Here is a 21,749-nt window from a genome sequence, read left to right on the forward strand (position 1 = left end):
GACTGGCATCCGTATAATACACCCCCGGTCCCATGCCAAAACGTTTGTGAAGGGTTTTTACACTTGCTCTGCGTCGTCCGGGATGGTACTTGGGGTGCATGTTTTTGGGAATTGGGGCCACCGCAATGTGCGATCGAACATTGCGATCTATCTATGCCATTTCCTCTCCACAATACTGGGGTCTCAGGGGAAAGCCTAACAAGCCTCCATAAAACGAATTGCACATAGGTGCTAACACGACGGCATGTCATGTAGAGTATTTACATAGTTAATTCACAAATACCACTGTAGCAATCAACTGAAAGAAAAGTTTCGTGGTCAAAATCTATAGCCAATCAATTGCAAGCGATGAAATGTTTCATGGTGGCCCTCAGTAGCCTTTATCGACTATATGGCACACCCCTCACGCAACAGCAGCCCCCCAACCTAGTAGTAACACATAAATACCCCAGAAAGTGGATGGGATGGCGGCACCACAGTAGCTCTATTGGTAGAGCACCGCACACGTAATGTGAAAATGTGGAATTGTTAGCCATCCGCGGCAGGTTGTATTTTCGTCCATTTTCAATTTCATTAATTTGTAATTTCTTTATTTTCAATTAGTAAATACAAGTAATTTCTCCAGTGTTGTCCTTGGTGTCAATGTTTGTTGGCTTCTTATGACATGATTAAAAAGAATTGGGCCCCTCGAAAGGTTAACCCCCTTTCGTATATATATATATATATATATATATATATATATATATATATATATATATATATATATATATTTCGTAATGAACAAGAAGGAAATCCCCTTATATATACAAATACTATATGCATGAGTTGCAGAAGCTGCTTCAAATACAATATTTTGTTCACATTTCATGATAAGTTCCCTTAGATTCACTAATATTGCTAGACCTTTGTTTATGGAGTGTTTTGAACTTGCTGTTAATTTTGAGAAGTGTTTTCAGAATAATATCAAACAGTTTCTTTATGTAAGGAAAGAACATTAAAAGTTAGGGGATGCCCTGAAAGTGAAACACTTCTTATGGCTACTGCCCTACTTTTCTTGTCCACTCGTAAATAAATGTGCAACCACCACTTTTGGCATGTTATTCATGATGGAATGAAGGAAGCCAGTGAGTGGCCAAGTGGTACGTTTAGCAGAGTTAGAAATATTTCACAAGCAAAATATTCTACTGTGATACATTTCTTTCGTATCATAGAAGTTGTCACATTTAGTGGTATTGTGCATTCTGTGTTGTGAAACAATGTACTTTATGCGTTTTAGCCTGGTGGCGCTGCAGCAAGCGACCCAAATTGGCTATATTATTCAGTGGTGCAACAGCCATATAAATAAAAGTGAGAACTTATCAATGAGTTACCACAGGCGAGTATGGTGTCAACCATCATATCTTGAATGGAAACAACACAAAATAATTTGTGTAAAAAATTTGAAATGATCTGCACAGTACTTTGGAGAAATGAAGTGCACATTCAGTACTCTTATACAACATACTTTATAGACAGTATATGTTATATGTATGTATATAGCACATAGCATTTCTTAAGATACAATTTTCTTTGTTTTCATCTCAATATGTCCATAGGCCTGAATTCTATCTAGCCTATAATGTTTTTTTGGGGGGGGGGGGGGAGGGAGGGGCTGTTCATACAGTGAACATGCAGTTTATAAATTTGTCATGAAAATAGATAGTGAGAGTCCTGGAAAATTCCATAAGTAAATACCTGCACCTTCAAAACCAAATTTATGAATACAGCTGTGTCATAATTTGTATGAAGTTTCTGGCACGTACAGCAGACGAATGTTCTTACAAGTAAGAACACTGTATTCAAGTAAAACGAAAGGTACACTGGAGTTACGTTTACTGTATTCAGTGTGACTTGTTTGAAGGCACAAGTTGAACACTTCTGTTTATGACCATTTACTAGGCACTAATTGCAGGTCAATTGTATCACTAGAATTACAAGGGCCGCTGAGCCCATTGTGTGATGCCTTCCTTAGCTAACCTCGGCAGCTCTGATCTTCACTAGTTCAGCATTCTTGGCTACGTTGTCCCCGGCCTTGTAGAGCAACTTCTCAACAACGCCTGCAGTAGCTGCCTTGATGACATACTGTAAACAAAAGCAGAAGACAGGCAAAAGAATAAAGGCGTGCCAAATGAATGTTTTTTGTTATGCCAATACAAAAATCGAGGTACTGTGCCTGTGAAACACTGATACTTATGTCATTGTTGAAAGGCTACACTCACCACATGGCTGCAAGTTAGTTTTCTCATAAATAAGGAAACATGGGTAGGGTGCTGAAATACCTAAGCTAACATGACAAGCTCAACGGCACTGTCCACCAGAACCCCATTTTTTCATGCCACTTGTGGATTTCCAATGCATAACCTGTTCCCTGTCTCATAGTAAACTGTAATATGGCCACAAATGACTAGCAAGGGGCTAAAGCCAGGTGAGAACATTAAACCATTATTATACTTAAGTAGGTTTGGCACACAGCAACTGCACTTTTGTTCATTGGAAAATTCACAACAAAATAGCAAAGATGTAGAAAGTTGACACTTTCACAGATATCAGCATCTAGTAAATTTACAGGGTGTTTCAGCAAATACTTCCAATTTTTTTCTTAATTGCCTGTGGCAGATAGCACAATTCTAGGCCATGAGCTGGTCTACTCGATGAGGTGGACATTACTTGCGCAAAAAATTGACATGCATAATCGACTAATTAAAGAATTAACTAATTAAGTTTTTAAAGGGCCCCTGAACCACTATTTATCGAAGTGGAGAAATGCATTTAAAGTGGAATAGGCTACTTTAGAAATACTTTGCCGCAAAAAGTACTTCAATGTGTTCAGCAGAAGCGGAGTTATTGGCAATCAAACACAGCCTCCGCTGTGCTCCCATTCCGTCTTCAAGGCCTGGCATTGCGAAGGCTATGGCGGAGTGGGGTGTGTCCACAAAACTCCGCCTTCTACATGTCACTGTGGCACGCAGTTCAAATTAAATTTTAGATGTTAATGTAGTTACCACAACCTTCGATTTTGGTGCCTACAACACAGTAAGCATAAGCCAAATGCAGTTGTCCTCAGCGAGCCGCAGCGAACCAGTGGACGCATGGCGGCGCCTTGCGGCAGCTACAGCATCTGTGATATGTAGCAAACCGCAGCTACGAATAGCAGCTGTGTATGGGAATCTGCTTTATTACGAAATAAAGTGTCCTGAAGACAATGAGGAGCAGGCTTCTGTTGAAAAGGGAGCATTTGAGAGAAAGGTAACTTTGTGCTCTGCTTGCGAGCTCCATGCACTGCGTACAACAGCAAAACTTTGCTGAGATGTTCACAGCACCGTATGCTACTCGCGGACTATGTCATTTCACCAAGCCCAATGGGTGGTTCAGGGTCCCTTTAACTAATTACCTTATGGCCCATATTGCAATTTAGAGATTGAATTAGATGGTGTTTAGGAGAATTTCAGTGACAGAGCGAGTCCCAAGGAAACTACAATGCAGTCGAGGTAGGCAGAAAAAAAATTATGAAAAAAAAAATTGCAAGTTCAGTTCACACTAACCAGGGGAAAATGGTTTTTGCCATGCACTGGAAAAGCAGATGAAGAGAAAAGCAACCAAGAACTAGGGGTGTGCGAATACTCGAATATTCGACAGCGAATCGAATAGTGAACAATCGAATCATTCAATTCAAGAATCAAATATCTAATATTTTATTTCTCGAATATCGGTACCTCCGGTGAATGACCTAGGTGATGTTGAAATGGCCTGGCCATTGTCGGTGCCTTGACGTGCGCAGTGTTCCCATGGCGCATGATCTCTGTTGGTACAAGGTTGATCCTGGTTGTCTATACTGATTTACCACAACGCTGACAGGGGGAACTACAACAGCAGCACATGTGGAAAGTACGAGCATGTGCGAATATCGGTCTGACTAGCCACCAGAAGGTGTGCTGCATGATCGCATCGGATACACGTTCAGTGCTCAGTGATCCGAGTTCAGCGTTCACGCATGCAGATTTACGCAGTTGGGAGCTCTCTCTACCCAGACACGAGTACACCGAGCAACTTCGCACGCGCGCTTGCGATAGTTACTGACTGGTCCACCGCAGACATAATTTTACAATTGCTACTAAGTACAGCAGGGCGTGGCATTTCCCAAGGCAATTCCAGATGCACCCGATGTTTCTGCGCAAGCGTGAGTAAGAGCGACTGCGAGAGAGAAAATCTGGGGTCTTTTGCTCCTTGAATATCTGGCTTTGCCTAGGCACTACGGAGGAGAGGATGCTTTGCTCGTGTTGTATTCGCTTGTCCCCTAGGCATGCTGGCATTTGTTTATGCGCTGACGCTGGCTGCCGGTGCAGTGAAGCAGTGAGCACGGACACCCCATTTGGTGATCGTTGTGTCTGAAGGTACGTCGGCCAGATCTTGCACCTGTGGCGCTGGAGCTGAGTCAGTCATGCCAGATTAAACCTTTCTCGCCTCTTACTGCGCTCTACCCTCAAAAAAAAAAAAGAATATCACTGATTTTCCCAAGGGAGCAGTAGGGGTCGGGTCTGCTCTTCTGGTGCCGTATCTTCGCTGTTGGCAGGCTTTTTGTATGCTGCTGTCTGCCAGCAGCATTTTTGAGTGATCCCCTTTGAGTCAAATAAATGCACAGCACCTTAGCAACTTCGGTTGAATGCCATTGCCTAATGCCACGCCGTGAGGATTATTGGCTTTGTGTCTCGCCCACGTTAGTTAAGGCTAGCTTAGGCTAGGTTAGGTTAGCATAAAATGCTTTAGGGTGGCTGGCGTATTCTCACAACATTCATGCCGTGAGGATTATAGTGGTTGTGTCTCGGCCATGTTTGGTTAGGTTAACGTTAGGTTATGTTGGGTTAGGTAAGCACAAGATGCATTAGGGTGTCACGGTGTCTTCGCACAATGGTTACACCGTGAGGATTATTGTCTTTGCGTCTCAGCCACATTTGCTTAATTAAGTTAACGTTAGGTTACGTTAGCGTAAAAGGCGTTATGGTAGCGCGACATATCATCACAGTGGTCACAGGGGCGTAGAGCGTCACCCGCAGCCTATCAGCCACTCGCGTTCAACTGCGGTTGCTAAGGCACTCTGCCTTCTACATTTTCAATATATGCGGCCTGGTCTCTACTACAGTCCCTACTGCTCCCATGGTAACATCCGTCTGTTATTTTTAAGGTACAGCGCCGTGAGGCATGACAAAGGCATGATCCAGCACGACTGACTTGGCACAAGCACCGCAGTTGCGAGACAGACTGTCCAACACAGCGGTCGCCAAATGGCGTGTCAGTGCCCGCTGCTTCACCAAACTGTTCCACTGCGCAGGAAGCCAGCATCCGAGTGTAAACAAATTTGACTCCACTCCGCAATGCTGACATGCCTAGGGATAAACGCATACAACACGCACTAAGAAATTTCTCCTCCATAATGCCTAGGCAGAGTCATATATTCAAGGAGCAAAAGACCCCACATTTTCTTTCTCGCACCCGCTCTTACGCACGCATGCGCACACATGTCTGGCGCCTCCGGAAGTGCCACGCCCCGCTGTACTTATTAGCAATTGTAAAGTCACACTGCGGACCCGAACGCCGCTTTAACAGCTGTCGATCTAATTAGCATGCGTGATATTGCGACCGATCACTGATGAGCCACCTGTAGGAACATATTAGCGACAAGCTTTCCACGATGGTTTGAGAGCCGTTATCCCGTAATCACATGAGCTGGCGATGAGTTTTCTTCCGAGCCACACCATTGGCCGCACTGTCTAGCCTATAAGGCCTAATCGGAGCTGCGTCGTCGGATGTCGATGGCTAAAGTTACGGTTAACGAATCAATGCAGATCTATTCACAGCGGTCGTACAACCCTCGGAAAGCCAACAAACCACCTCGCTAATGAAAGCAAGTGCACGGGATGACCGCTGCATGCTCACCTTCGCCATCTTTGAAAAATACTGCACAGTGGCCTCTCATTCCGAACACCATCCATAGGCACACAAACATCTCTTTCTGTAGCTTCGAATGCTTCGAATGACCCACCACAAGATTAGCTTTGGAATTTACATGGCGGGCTTGAAAATATCACTTGACAGCGCACTGACCCTTGGCTGCAGACGCGCTTACACAAGTGGCAGATGGAGGCAGGTGGGGGGAAAGAAGAAAGAAATAGTGGGGGGTGATGTTGCACGAATTTGCCGTGGGCCTCCCAATTTGAGAACTCTTATATCGTCGGTGTCGATGACCACACGAAGTGATGCTGAGTGACCCCATGCACATTCCTCTCTTTTGTCTGTTGTGCAGATTTGCCTAACGAGCAGGCGATAACCCACAGAAACCACCTGCCATAAAGATGAAAAAACCCTCCTGTTTACGGGAAGAAAACTGGAAAGCAGTACTTCCTAGGCAACAGAAGATTCCCATTAAGCACATACAGTATGGCCCACTACTAAACTGAATACCTCATTGGTATTTAGGATAAATTCGCTATTTCTTCAACTTCAGACAGAAAGAAGCACCTAATTCAATTTCACAGACACTGTTGATCAAAAATTTTTCCAGAGATTCATGCACGACGAACTGGGTTGTTATCAGTGCTGGCATACTAATTTGGCGTTTCCTTTAGTAAGAGTAGAGCATACTATACGTCTCGATTCAAAGGTACCTAAGTTACCGATAACTAGCAAGATTTTCGTTAACATACTTAGCCTTCTGAGCATGTGCAGCACTGTTTCTTTTCTTTGCAGAAAATTTTGAAGCATAAAAGGTTGTTTTAAATTTTCTGGTATAGTCAAACCGAGATGTATCGAATCTGAAGGGGATCAGGAAAAGTTCAATGTCTAGGTAATTTGATATATAAAACAAGAATTTTATTAGAAGCCTTTACGGGAATTTTACAGCTGTTCGATATACACAAACATATGTTACATGTAGGTTCGATATGTCCGGATCCAACTGTATTCGATATTCGATTCAAATTCTACTATTCGGTATTCGCACGCCTCTACTAAGAACTATGTTGGCTACAGCTGAAACTCGATTTAACGAAGTGATGACCATGCTCGAATTATTTTGTTAAATCGGGAAGTTCATAAAATTGAGAAAGGAATTTTTTGGTCCTTTGAAATATAAAATTTTAACGTAGCAACATACAAAGACTACTGCAGCATTGTATTTGCTGCTAATTAAGCCATCTGTCGCTTAAACCATGAAATGACAAAAGCAACCACCGCCACCCCTACCGAGGCAGTGTTGAGTCGGCTGTTCCATGCATGGGCATGGCGTGCAGCCTCGTTAAATTAAAGCTAATGATGTGACCATGGCGCCTAGATGTTTTAACACAATAGCTTTAGAGCGCACACTCAAAGAAGAACCAATCTGTGTCAAAATTAGAAATAAATCGCCATTTTTTTACTATTCCAGGAGAAACTTTGTCAAATCAAGTTCATCCAAGTTTGCTTCATCAATTCGGGTTGATCTCAACATTGAACCCTATGGGTACCTGACGGTGGATGTATATTTCTTCATTGGATAGGGAACTTCATAAAATCATGTTTCATAAGATCGAGTTTTAAATGTATTCCCAAGCAACAGTGTAGCCCTCATGAAGCATGGATTTTAGAGTGGCCACAGCTCATTCTAAAGATAGATAATAGAAATGAGACTTTTATGCAGTATTGCTGCTCATTATGATGACCCATTTTACAAGTGAAATGGCCTGTCTGCTAACTTTGTAAGCCTGGCCATTAAAGGTATGATTGCAATGTGCACATTGAAATCTGAAAAATTTTACATCTGAAATTGTTTAAAATATGGAAGTACCTCCATTTTCATGGCAATCATGACGACAAGTGGGTCCCCTTCAGCAACGGCATCACCTTCGTTGACGAAGAGCTTCTCAACCACACCTGGCATAGGGGCCACTGCGCCCTTCTTGCCCACACCACTGCCGTCTCCAGCATTCTCCAGGTATGCTGGCACTGGCACAGACATCTGTTCCACGCCATCCTGTTCATTTGAATTAAAAGACAAATGAGTCACTTGAATTGACTGTAGGTATCTACTATGGCAGCTGTACATCTATACTGATTCTGGACCACTTTTGAACCACAACTGCCCTTGTGTAAAGCACCATGTAACAAAAGTAGGGCAACAGCGCAAAGTTGACAGAACACAAGACAAGGAAAGGATGAACATGACGTTGACTTACAACTAGCAAACCATGCGTACCATGTAACGACAATACCATTTTGAACTTGCATTCGCTAGTTCTAAGAATATTTTCATTATTACCAAAACACCTTTGTGGTAGTGCTGCCTATGGACACAGATAGCAAGCGGACTTGTGCAGCTCATCTACATGTAATGCAAGAACTTGGAACCTGACACCAAAGAGAGAAGCTTGTACCATTATGTCCATGGTAGAAAGGGTACAAGAACACCACTGAAGCCTTATAATGATGCAGATGTCATGCAGCAGATGCGGTAATGAAATAGGAAACACACAATGTACTGAACATGTATAAAATTTGATGTCAAATTTGACTGCTGCATTGTAACGTCTGACACATGCTTGAAAAGAGCATACACACATTCTGTCTTTTATCAAGGATGGGTTTATACTCATTCTGGACTAAACACATTGATAGCGTTTCTGCATCCTGACACTTCCAGCAACTTATAAAATTTCTATTCTGAGCCTTGTTCCTTCCTCTACATCAGTGTTACCTGCATCACTATGATGCAGGTTATGATGCAGGTTACACTGAAGTATGAAGTACGATAACACATCACTATGACCATGTGAGATACGAGGTTATATTGCCCTAGTGCAATAATGAATTCGAGCTAGGTACTTCAGGGCCAGGGATACTCACTGCAGTGAAGACGTGAAGTGTGCCATCATGGAGCACTGTGCGAATCTTGATGTCAGTGCCTTGGACCTCACATTCCACGTGAGCCACACCGCGGTCCACTGCAGCACGTCCCAACACTTGAAAGGCTTCGTCTCCAAAGCGCATCAGATATGAGCCAGCGTCGAGGAATGTCACCAGCACCTCATGCTCTGCAAAAGTGACAAAAAGAAAACATGTCCTGCAGCAGTCTCCATGAAATGGATACAGTGAGACTCTGTTATAGTGAACCAATTATGACCAAGCTGAATATCGCTTTATAAAGTGCTCTTTTATAAGACAAGCCACATAAAATTATTATCAGTGCACAAACCTACGCCAACACTACACCAAGCGTTTATTATCCCAGCAACAAAATGCCTGAATGTAAAAATATTAGTGACTAAGTTACATGGATTACCTTGTCAATCCACATTGTTTTGTTTAATCACATCGAAGTACTAAAGGGAATAGAAAGAATGCAAATGATGAACTTCAGCTATCAATGGCCTGCATAGCTTACACCAAAAGCCTAGATACCAAATTGATGGATGGTCCGAAAGCTTGGATATCAAATCATTCATTCATAGACACATGTATATTTCTTTTTGCAACAGAAAGCACATGATTTCAAACATTATCAATGCTTATGTCAACCATAACTGAAGCTCTACTCACTGTATACTATAATCAAATTGCACTGCACCACTACAACTTGCTGCCATGAGGATACTTAGAAGAATGAATTAAGCTTAATTACATCTGATATTTTACAATGATTCTGTATATTCATGAGCATTCGTGAGCACCAGTGTTTTGTATTGTAATCACACTGAGTTTTGGTGCCCCATGAACTGTACAGATAATAAGATGTGGCTGATCAGTACTTGCTCACAGTGTCAAAAATGAAAGAAAGACACACACATATGCACACATGCACACACATCTGAGGCACAGGCTGTCCTTGCACCTTGCACAGTCAAAGTGTGCCTTGGTGCTAAGCCCAGGTCAATACAGGTATTGTCATTCAATTTTCCTTCCATGACACAATATCAGGCCAACTGGACAAAAAGAGTGAAACATCATGGTTCCGTACATACACAGTGGTGTTGCAGACATCAGATTCACGGAGCCAGCTGCTGGACAATCACTGCGTTCCAGCTTCTCAATACAAGCCATATATGCTGCTCACAGATGTTGTCACACTATGATCATAATAAAATGCAGCAGCCCTTATCAGTGTTTGTATTTTGAATAGATCACTTTCGACGATATCTTCACTTTTGCATAATGTAGCATCTGGCATGGCACTTCATCAGACAGTCAAGTGTTCACTGAAAGTGATGCCCCCGAAAGTGATTGATGTGGAACATGGTGACATCTCTTGCACAGGTAGTTGACAAAAAAAAAAAGCCCAGCATACTTACTCTTGTCCCGGCATGCCAGCAGAACTTTCCGCTTGCAGTTGCTGTTCACACGAAAGGGAGCCGAGAAATTCAGTGACGGAAAGCTCTCTGCAAGAGAAAGGCACCAATGTCAATGCTCAGCAGTCTGACCACTTAACATGTACTACATTCATTTTTTGTTGCGTATAAGCTAGGTTTATTAAATTATGGGTTTTTACGTGCCAAAACCACAATTTGATTATGAGACATGCCATAGTGGAGGACTCCGGAACAATTTGGACCACCTGGGGTTCTTTAATGTGCACCTAAATCTAAGTACACAGGTGTTTTCACATTTTTTGCCCCCATCGAAATGCGGCCGCCGTGGCTGGGATTTGATTCCATGACCTCGTGCTTAGCAGCCCACACCATAGCCACTAAGCAACATCGGCGGATGCATACAAGTTAGTACTGTCCCAATTCATGGTGCAGATGAGTGCACAATGACTAATGGAGTTGATGGTACACATGGCAGACATGATGTAGTTCTTCCAGTACACTATGTTGGACCAAAAAAGGTGATCTGAGACAGACCACTCGGAATGTAACCGTCCCAGCATTTCTCAAACTGGTTACTCACCACGTGCTTGGGCACCCAGAGTCTCAGCCCTCTCATGGGCCAAAAGGGACAGCACAGCCGCGCAGATGACAGGCTGGCTCACCTCAGGGCACAGAAACAGCTCATCGTTGTGGGTAGGGATGAAGCCAGTGTGTACAACACCCTGGCGGAACGCTGGGTGTGCCGCCAGCCGCATCAAGAATGACACATTGTTGGCCAGCCCCACCAGGGTGTACTCGGACAGTGACTGGTACAGGCGCCGCAGGGCTGTGGGCCGGTCAGGACCCCACACGGCCAGCTTGGCAATCATGGGGTCGTAATGGACAGACACATCATCCCCTGCATGTCATTTTCATTGTCACTAACTCTACTGGTGAACTGTGATTTCGAGCCATTCTCCAGAAGCACAAAAAATAAGAAAATAAGAAGAAAGAAAATAAATTTAATGCAATTTAGTCAAAAATATTAGTCCTTAGTTTTCAAAATTAACAGTTTGCAGCTGCTAAATTGTGTTTGCCAAATATACACCAATAATATTTTACAAAAGAAAATGTTCTGTTGTACTGTTCGAAATTTGCTGATCCATTGTTTCCTGGCCTCAAATTCTGGTCTCAAATCATTTGACAGAGACTCCTCACTATCTGCTTGACACCATTAGGAAGTGAGGCTTGTGCGATGAACATACTGCACAGAAACAGCAAATAAGATGAACACAGTTTAAGGACACAGCACTGTGTCCTCTTAAGCTGTGTCCCATGTTTGTGCTGTTTATTCACCATGAGTCACCAATCAGCTCACATATGCGCCGTATTGTACTGTTTATCTAAAGGAAGTCTTTCAACCACAGTTGTACATATCAGGCAATCTCGGCAAAGCTACAGTTAAGCTTTCTCAAGGTAGCTGCCTCACGCCTATTTCACCAAAGTATAACGTTCTACTTGGTGAAATTATATGTTACAAGTACTAAATCTTCCGTAAATAGGAGCATCAGATATAGTACACAACTCTTCCAGTTAAGCTGACAGCTCATTTGTAGTGAACTTTTGCACATAGGCAGCATTTGGTGACAGATTTCTAGATTTTTAGATTTTGTTTTTATTCGGACATTTCAAGAATTGCCCACGAAGAGAGCTTAATATCCCATTTGCATGCATTATTTGCTTGTTTCATCCTCAGTGAATTCGAAGTGCATGTCACCTGTGGCAACCCCAATAAAAGATGTTGATTTCACTGCAATGAAATGACGGCACTATTTGCCACTGTTATGGCAAAAATGGCATTTGCCATGCGTTGGGATGATGATCAGTTGGTCAATATCAAGTCACAAAGTTTTCTCTTGGCTAGGGTAGGAATGAACAAACATGCAAAAATACGCTTTCAAAACTTTTCCAAGCAGAAGCTAGCACACATGAATCATGTGTAGCTGTCTGCAACCCATGTGCAGTTTATCACTTCATCACTAAACATGATCACCATTAGTTGCCTGAGAAAGTCAACCAATGCAGTTGATTCTGCATTGATTGATTCTAATCATTCTAGGCATTATAATCATATCAATACAGTTAACACTGCACTGATATGTTACTATTTATTTTAAAAAACTCACATCTGTTCCAGCTCTGTGTTCTTGAGTGTGCCCAAGAGAATGGATCTGCTGAGCATTGGCTCTGGCAAAGTGCTGGTCCAGCAGATACCATGACCAGGAATTAAGTACTCTGTTCTTACACCTAACTTCCGGCAATGTGCAAACTGGAAGTCTACAGGCCTTTATGACATTGAAAGAACAACGCAATACAGTATAACATTTTATGAAAGCATTTCATTGGAATGAGAAAAAATTAGTCAAACCAAATGTCACTAAGTCGAAGCTCAATTGCAGTGCACCAAGCCTAGAATAATCAAATTTACTCGGTATGATAATGTGCAGCTCTATAGCTTTGTCAGCATTTTTGGCAACATTTCCAAAAAAGAAAGAAAGAAAGCTTGTTGGTTAGCTGTTGGCACTTTTCCAAGTTTCTCAATGTGGAGCTCCAGAACTGCTGCTCTAGAATCACCTATGTTTGGCAAGGAGGCCATTAGTGACTGGTCCTGGATAAAATTGGTTGGGAAAGGCACTGCCAACTATTGAGAAGCTTCCTTTAGAGCAGCCTGGTACAATACTGCCAACCTTATTCAGAATGGCACAATAAATATCATTTGGCACAACAGCTGAATTGTGATAGGAAATGTCGGCCTCCACCAAATAGCAAGAAATCCTTAATGCAATTCTGAGGAGCCCATATGTGCTTCCTTTGCAGCGTCAAGCCAAATGTCAACCTTCATTAATCTAATTCCATTTGTCAAATTTCCACACACACTTGAATCACTGCGTCTTTTGCCCTCGTGGTTGCCTTCATGTAATGACTCCTACAGCTTTTGCCAAGTATTAACCAATACATCATTTTTAAAAGAGCAATTTTTCAAGGCCACTTGTACAGCAATAAACTTGATGCCATCTTGTAAATCCATCACCTAGTGCACTCAGCTTCTTACCCTTCCCTAATATTGCTTAATACTGCATCACATAACTGAGAGTAAAACAAACATGAATAAAATCATATGCTTACAACCAGAGTTGCCATAAAGCCAGCCAAGCATTACTGGTCATGGTGGTGCACTACAAATGTGGTCTAGTCATTCAGTTGCTAATGCACCTTTATACGTGTATTCCTGTGTTGTTTGGTAGCACAGCTGTACTGCAACAAAGATAGCCATTCAATCAACAATGTGTGTCGCACCTTCACTTGCATGATGCACTTTTTTTTTTTCACATTGTGTCCACAAACAAAAATACTTACTCTAGCACAATTTCGTAGATTCAATACTCCAACTTCACTAATGCAAATCTACTTAACGACAATCAACTGTAGCCTCTCCGTAAAGTGCATGCTCATTGTGTAAATTATCAGTAATAGAGTGTCATGATTCAAGGAAGGTAAGTGGAAGACGAGAATAAAGACTCAAGACACATGGCATGAAGTGGTGAGTGGAGGAAGGCCACACAGAGTTAAGCATGCCAATCATGGTTAGATGTGTCGAAGAGGTTATAAAGGAAACGGCTTCAGGACACGTAGGATGAGAAGGAAGGTGCCCTATGCACAATTTGGGACAGTGAAGAGGGAGGCGGCCTGGGGTTTTGATCAGAATGGTGTTTCATAGAGACAGTCAGCAGCAGTCCTGTAGAGGCCATGACCCAGCTTCTGCAGCTACTATCCATAGGCTGAGCGGGTGCAGATGAGTACCGCAACAACGACCTGACAGCGCCTTCACCATGAGGATGTATCCGAGCTCCTATGGTTACACTCCACAGGCCTAGCGGAGAGGTCCGAGCGATACAGCCACTTCAACCTGACATCATCCCCACCTTAGGGCTAGGCCGGTCACCCTGACGTCAGAACTAGCAACATCAGATCCTTTGCCACAACATCGAGCTGTGTTATGCGACGTTGGAGTCAGCGACGGCAAACACTATGGTTTCAATAAACTGGTTGTAAATATGAGGGGAAGTCAAAAAGTAATGGGACTTTTGCGACTTTTCGCACTAGGGTTTGGTAACACTGCTTGTATCCAGTGCTGAATTAGTGTCGTCTGCAACACTTCTATGGAAAGTGTCACTCTTATTCCCGCATTAGTCATTCGAGTGTAGCAGACCGTTAAGAGCGTTAAACATGGCAGCTCCAATGTCGATCTCCACCAAGGAGGAAATGAGGGCAGTGATTCGCTTTTTGTTTGCGGAAGGTGTTAAAACTGCGGAAATTATTTGTCGAATGCAAGTGCAGTATGGTGACAGTTGTTTATCGCGAAGCAAGATCTACAAATGAATAGAGCGTTTCAAACAGGGAAGAACTTCTTTATGCGACGAGGAAAAATTGGGCAGGCCGTCGAGGTCAACGACTGAGGAGAATTTAAAAGTAGTCGAGGGCATGGTTGTGGAAAACAGACAAATCACAGAGGACGAAATTGCCAAGACATTACATATCAGTCGTGGTTCAGCGTATTCCATCTTACCCGACAGGCTAAATTTTCGGAAAGTGTGTGCAAGGTGGGTCCCGAAAGAATTGTCAGCGCAGCACAAGGCACAAAGTTGGACATCTTTCGTAAACGTTTGGCCCGTTATCGTCCAGGGAGATGGTTTTTGACAGCAAATTGTTACTGTAGATGGAACTTGGGTGCATCATCACGAACTGGAAAGTAAGGCTGCGAGCATGGTTTGGAAACACTCATCATCGCCAGAAGCTAAGAAATCTAAATGTCAACTGAAACATCAGCTGAAAAGATTACGCTAACACTATTCTGGGACGTGGAAGGTGTGGTAGCCGTTTATTTCACTCCAAGAAGCAAAACTGTAAAGAGCGAGAACTATTGTGATGTGCTGCGAACTAAACTGAAACCTGCAATGAGATCTAAACATAGTGGAAAACTGCGAAAAGGTGTCATCCTGCAGCAAGATAATGCTCGGCCACATTCTGCCAAACGGCTGGCCAAAACGATAAAGGAGTTGGGATTCGAATTGCTGGCACACCCGCCGTACAGTCCAGACCTGGCTCCAAGCGGTTTCCATATGTTTGGACCATTGAAGGAAGTGCTCAGGGGTGCAACCGATGCAGAAGTCATTCATGCGATGTAAGATTGATTACAGGTGCAACCAAAAAACTTTTTCCGACAGAATAAAAAAACTTGTGTAACGTTGGGCAAAGCGCGTTGAAGTGCAGCGAGGTTATGTAGAAAAATAATGTATGTTTAAGTTTTCTATAGAATAAATGTACCTTTTCTCAAAAGTCCCTTTACATTATGACATCCCCTTGAATAAGAGGACTTTCTTAGTATTGTTCTTTCCATTATTCCTAACTTACAACTTATAGTGTGTGTGTAGCATGTAACTTATAGCGTGTTTGGGCTTCGTTAAACGCACGTAGGGGGCTTTCCTAGTGTGCTAAGTTATGTATGTTTTAAGCATAATTACATAAAGGCTTTTAATTTCCAAAAAGTTCCAGTGTCATGCATTCAACCTTAAGATTACAACAGCTATCTTCGAGAACTACAAGTTCAACTGTGTCAAAAGAAAATTTCAAATCTGCACGGGGATATATAGGAGCATTAATTATCTCTTAACTAGACTTAACAAACGTTATCACAGCAGGGTTTCTCGAGTGGCTCAGTCACTATTTCAGTCATAACTCAAATGAAGCCAGTAGAAGAAAGCTCACCTTCCCGTACACCTGTATCAATCCGCACATGCTCTGAACAGGCTGGTGTACGAAGGAACACCAGAGAGCCGGCACCTGGCATGAAGTTGTTGTCCGGGTCCTCGGCATAGATACGTGCCTCAAAAGCATGGCCGTGCACCCGCAGCTGCTCCTGACGCAATGGGAGTGGCTCCCCCTGGGCCACCTGCATGTGCACATTGCAAACAGCATGCCAGTTAAAGGGGCCCTGCAACACCTTTTCTTCAGAACTGAGAATGCGCAGGCGTGACTGTTTCAATGAATGTATATTCCTGCAAAATCTTTCAAAAAGGACCTAATAATAACGAAGATGTAAAGAATGCAACATTTACTTTACCCATTCTGTCTCTACTGAATGCTTCCTCTCCGCTGGGGCAGTACCAATAGCAATGCCCCTTTCAATGCGACCAGCATTCTTTGAAAACTTTACCTATCTTCCAGTTTGTCCATTTGTATCAACCCTCTTCCATGCCAACTTGAGCCACTGGGTATTTGCCACTCTTCCTTGGACCTCTTTCACGCCAGCTGGATCATAGGGCAGTCCCTGATCTAATGGGTAAGCATTGGGCTGCTGCGCTACCCTTTCCCGCCAATTTGGCTCACTGGGTGAGTGCCACTCTTCAGTGAATCTCTTTCACGTCAACTTGGGTCATAGGGTAGTCCATGGTCTAACAAATTAAGAATTGACTGCTGTGTTTCCCTTTTCGCTTTCACACCAATTTGGGTCACTGGGTAGGTGACATGGGGTGTGTGATGCTCTACAGTGAACCTCTTGCACGTCAACTAGGCTCGCTAGGTGTGTGCCGCTCTCCAATGACAAAAAGAAATCTGTTAAACCATGTCTAGTGCTGGGCAGAATCGAACGCGTATCGTATATGTTCAGACATGTGCCATGCGTGGACTTCATGATGGCACCGCTAGATGGAGCAGCATGTCCAGATGAAAGCACTAGAGAGGAGCCCGGCTGCAGCACATGCCTCACACACTATGCATTTTGGCACTGGCAATACAGTGTGTTGCTACATTTCTTCAATGCTATTAACATCAACAGTTATCCCGAGATAGTTTTTGGAGGGATGTTTTCTTCTCTCCGCGGTGCACTTATAAAAACCCTTCAAGGTCGGCATCTGTTAAATGTACCTGAGAACGACAAAGGAGTGGTATGCATTAACAACCGCCACTTCCTCCTTTTGTAGAAGACTGGAGGGGCTTCTGTAATTACCTCTTGTTGCCATCACACAGCAATTATACAAGGCAATAGCAGTGACGACAGTAAATTGTCTTTTGATAAGCTCTTGCTTGCTAGGAATTGTAGGCAATGCTTGGTACAGTGGTGTACAAATATATCTAAACCATCACACTGTTATTGTTATTTCGTGCATATATTTAGCTTTTCAAATATATAAGGCACAAGTCGTGTAATATACGAGGGAGTGCTGAAAAGTTCCTGGCTTTGAGCAGGAAGACTAGAGCCACAGTTTTGAAGGTACACATTTATTCAACATATAACGCCCTCAGACTGACGCAACTGTTACGTCGTTGTGTCAGCTTTTCTAGCCCCATCTAAGAAAAAAAAAATCTTGTAATCTGCGAGCAGCATGTAAGACATCGATAATGTTGTCAAAATGGTGACCCTTCAAGTTAGGAAACAGATGGTAGTCGGAAGGCACGAGGTTAGCTGAATAGGTGGTATAGTGAACAAATTTGAAATCCAGGGTTTTCAGTTTGGCAGCCATAACATTGGACGTCTGTGAAGGGGCATTGTACTGCTAGAAAAGGATCCCTTTGGTCAACTTTTCCCAGCCATTCGTCTTTACTGCCTTCTTCAACTCTTAAACTCTTTTTTTCTTTCATATATTTTTTTATTGATTCAGGATTTCAGATTACCATGTGTTTTCAGCAGATGGCACAGCTGTGCTGTGGGCAGCGAAGGATCCTGTGCTAATGTCTCACCCACATGCACAGGTCGGGATATTTCTATTGAGGAAAAGTTTAGATATGTTCAGTGTGTAATAAGGTGTCGCTGAGTGTCCCAGGGGAAGCGAGCTGAACTCCTACTTATCTCGGATGCTGTGAAAAGCTCGGCTCCTGCGAGCATGACGTGCGCCTTTCCCTCACGGACTTAGTCCACATAGTGCAACGGATGGCACACCTAAAAGAAACTCTGCTTCCTGTGAGAGCACACTCAGTAACTTAATTTGAATAAAGGGAAAATCAGACATCCACCCGTTCGTAGCAATTGCTACAAAGGAAACCCATAGGGGTTTCCTTTGTTCATTCATTTGTTCATTTCCCTTTGTTCCCTTGTTCTTTGTTCATTTTCCCTTTATTCATTACTTCTCTCCACCTTGCGGGTTTCCGCAGAACTACTACGTCAAACACTTGCCTTTGCCTCGTGTTGTCGACAAATTCGACTTCGCCCTGCCATCTGCTAGCCGCCTGGTTAGCTCAGATGGTAGAGCGGCTGCCCCGGAAAGGCGGTGGTCCCGGGTTCGAGTCCCGGACCAGGACGAATTTTTCTTCAACTATGAGGCTTTTCTTTCGAGGAACCCGTATGGGTTTCCTTTGTAGCAATTGCTACGAACGGGTGGATGTCTGATTTTCCCTTTATTCATTACTTCTCTCCACCTTGCAGGTTTCCGCAGAACTACTACGTCAGTAACTTAATTTGCAACAGCAAAAATGTTGACAATGTGCTAACATAAAAGGCAATAAGAAAACTGCCAGTCATCAGTGGTATGAGCAAGACCAGAGTAGAGCAAATGCCAGAACGAGGTCTACACAAGCTGCATATTACAGGCACAAGGGTCAAGCCCATCAGTAGCCCATATAATAAAGGATGTTCAAAACAAATGGTTCATCACAACCGGAAACTTACAGTTGTAAGACAAGCTGGCAATTATGTTAGCACTGGCAGCTACAGTGGCCACTAGGAAAGACGAAGGCCTAATTATTACTGCATTCAAACCATGGCAGAATGAACTAGGATACTATGAATTATTGGATATTACAAAGTAAACATAGAAGGTCTTTCACTGACATCAGCTTGTATCAAACATATGCTTAGAATGAATATTGGATAGAATGAAGGTTGCGTTAGATGTGATTTTGGTGTAACATATGCGTGTACATGTGTGGAGGGGAGAGCTGCTTTGGTTTCTTCTTTTAGAGCACAGCTCTTAATGGCCCGTTCCTGCGACGAGCGGTGGTGGTGTAACCAAGCAAACGAGCACAACAGCCAAACATGAAAGAGCAAATGTGGAGCTGCAGCTTAAAGATGGGAGCTGCGGACAGAGACCAATGAGAGCGGCCCCTTCAGTGATGTGCACGCAGGAAACTAGTTTCATGCGGACCTGCCCGACCGCTCGTTTCATACTAATGTCTGCTCATGTCAGCTCTTGCCTGCACTTATTCATATTGTCATAGTTTGCAAATTTTGTGTAATCTGATTTTATGTGCAACACAAATTGTATACTACTTTCTGGAAGCCAAGCGGTACCAGAGATTACGTTAGAACCTTCAAAGAGTCATTTATAAAAGCCGACGCACTTGAAGGGCAGATCAGATTTTGGATGATTGCTGCTCTGCTACACGTCTCTCTCAAATTCTTTGCCTCAATATCACATGAAATGAAAACACGTATAGAGTGGCATTCAAATTTTGCATCAGAGAGTATCGTAAACATCACTGGTTTTTCTTTTATTTTTTTGGCTCAATTATAAAAATAGTTCTGTGCGCTTTTACTGGTACAACTCTTGTGGCTCAGTGCACTTTTTTGCAGTGTGGAAAGCATACTCAGTGAAATACATACCTTTTATAAGCAACACCGAAAGCAGCCTAAATGCTATTGTACCACAGAGTGTAACCATAAAAATTAATATTTTTCTACCACCTGTTATCAATAGTTAGATAGTTACAATGTGTTAATTTTGTGCAACCTAAACTACTGCTTTCTTATATGGAGCAGAACTATGTTATCTAATTTACATAAATCATGTGCACTTAGGAAAAAAGTCAAACTTTGGCCCAAAAGGAAAAGCTTCAATTGCGACAGGAAATTATTAGACAGATACAAAGTAAAGATAGATTTATTGGCTGCATAAACTTGTAAATGTTCGCTTACTAACTAATTTGGCAAACAAGATGTCATGCGTGCACAGGCAAACAAACAGATCTCACTCGATGACCGTGGACACTAGCCGTCAAAATGCTGGCGTGAGGAAGAGCGGCAGCAGCGGCTTCGTGCTGCCTCTCGCTTTAATGCACACTAAGCAGCGAGAACACTGCGCACATGAAGCTATCAGCCCTAAACTACCTAGACTCTGTACCCATCGCACATCGCTTTAAAGATAGGGCCTGTGTGGCCGCGCCATATGCAGCCACTGCCAGAGTAGATCACTCCCCCCCCCCCCCCAGCGCCTTGGGGCGAAAGAAGACTGCGCGCATCCTCCCCACCTTTCCCCTTGCACATGTGAGATCAAGCCACCATCCTTGTCTCACACTCACATGCTTGCACTCGCACCCACAGCATATGGCACATGGCCACGATGTGATCGCACTTGGATTTTATACAGAACATCGTAATTGCTCCATATAATTGCTATCACAATAAAAAGCTAATAGACACAAAGCTTGTGTTCCCTACAATACAAATACAGAGCAGCTTTTCAGGCAGTTTATGTACTGCATAGCACATATGTAATGCGACCACGAATATAACCCTAGTGGGACCTTTCGCTCTTTCTAAAAAAGAAAAAAATGTAATACGATTAGATGTGTCATGAACCCGAACATAATGTGACATGCGTTCCAAGGACGGAAATTTTAGAAAAAATTCTCGTTATATTCATGCATATATGGTAATACCTGTTCATAATCTTTATTAATATAAGTATGGCAATATGATATAAAAACAGCATGAATGCTAAGAAAGACACGTCAACATGACATCACACTTTAAGATTAGAATGGCGATTTACAAATACATGCATCAAAAAGTATTGGAAAGTCCCATTTTGCTGAACGAAATATGGCGAGCAAATGCTTCAATACACCATATGTGTGCTTCTAAATTTTTTTATGAAAGAGACATTGATATAACCACTGTCAGTAAAAACACGCTACGCTAATTTGTTGTAGCATGTTCATGATACTATTTTGTTCAGTGCAGAAGGCACGGTCTGAATTTTGATATGCATGTTTTACTTCAGCACTCCTGTAATCCTCTGTACCTTCTGTTGCTTATTTTTTCTCCAACATAGAGCTTGTATCGGCTGATACAAGTTCAATAATAGCTGAGTAAGAATTATTCACAGAAGGCTATGTCAGCAACTTCGGCAAACATTCCATAGAAGAAAACTGGATCATGTATAAAGAAAAGATTCTACATCTCGTTGAACGATATATTCCGAAAAAGAAAATCATCTACAATTCCCGGTCACCATGGTTCAATTCTTCGTTAAAGCGCCTATCAAATAAAAAGAAAAGAATGTTCCGTCGCGCAAAGCGAACTAACGATACTGATCATTGGGCAGCACATCAGCGAGTTCATAAAGA

At 42.8% G+C, this 21,749-nt stretch overlaps 1 protein-coding gene across 1 annotated transcript in view; it reads right to left on the reverse strand.

The window, feature by feature from the left end:
* Nucleotides 1-1,634: 1,634 nt before the first annotated feature.
* Mccc1 (Methylcrotonoyl-CoA carboxylase 1) overlaps nt 1,635-21,749 on the reverse strand; it is a 40,011-nt gene continuing 19,896 nt past the window's right edge. Inside the window, exons 9-14 of the mRNA XM_075679986.1 lie at nt 16,176-16,359; nt 10,951-11,268; nt 10,353-10,439; nt 8,911-9,098; nt 7,856-8,041; nt 1,635-2,121 (exon numbers count right to left, since the gene is read on the reverse strand). Of these exons, the coding sequence (XP_075536101.1) occupies nt 2,008-2,121; nt 7,856-8,041; nt 8,911-9,098; nt 10,353-10,439; nt 10,951-11,268; nt 16,176-16,359 (1,077 nt within the window). The 3' untranslated portion in view covers nt 1,635-2,007. The remainder of the gene's footprint in view (nt 2,122-7,855; nt 8,042-8,910; nt 9,099-10,352; nt 10,440-10,950; nt 11,269-16,175; nt 16,360-21,749) is intronic.

The sequence above is a fragment of the Dermacentor variabilis genome, chromosome 2 (assembly GCF_050947875.1).
Source record: "Dermacentor variabilis isolate Ectoservices chromosome 2, ASM5094787v1, whole genome shotgun sequence".
Lineage (NCBI taxonomy): Eukaryota > Metazoa > Arthropoda > Arachnida > Ixodida > Ixodidae > Dermacentor > Dermacentor variabilis.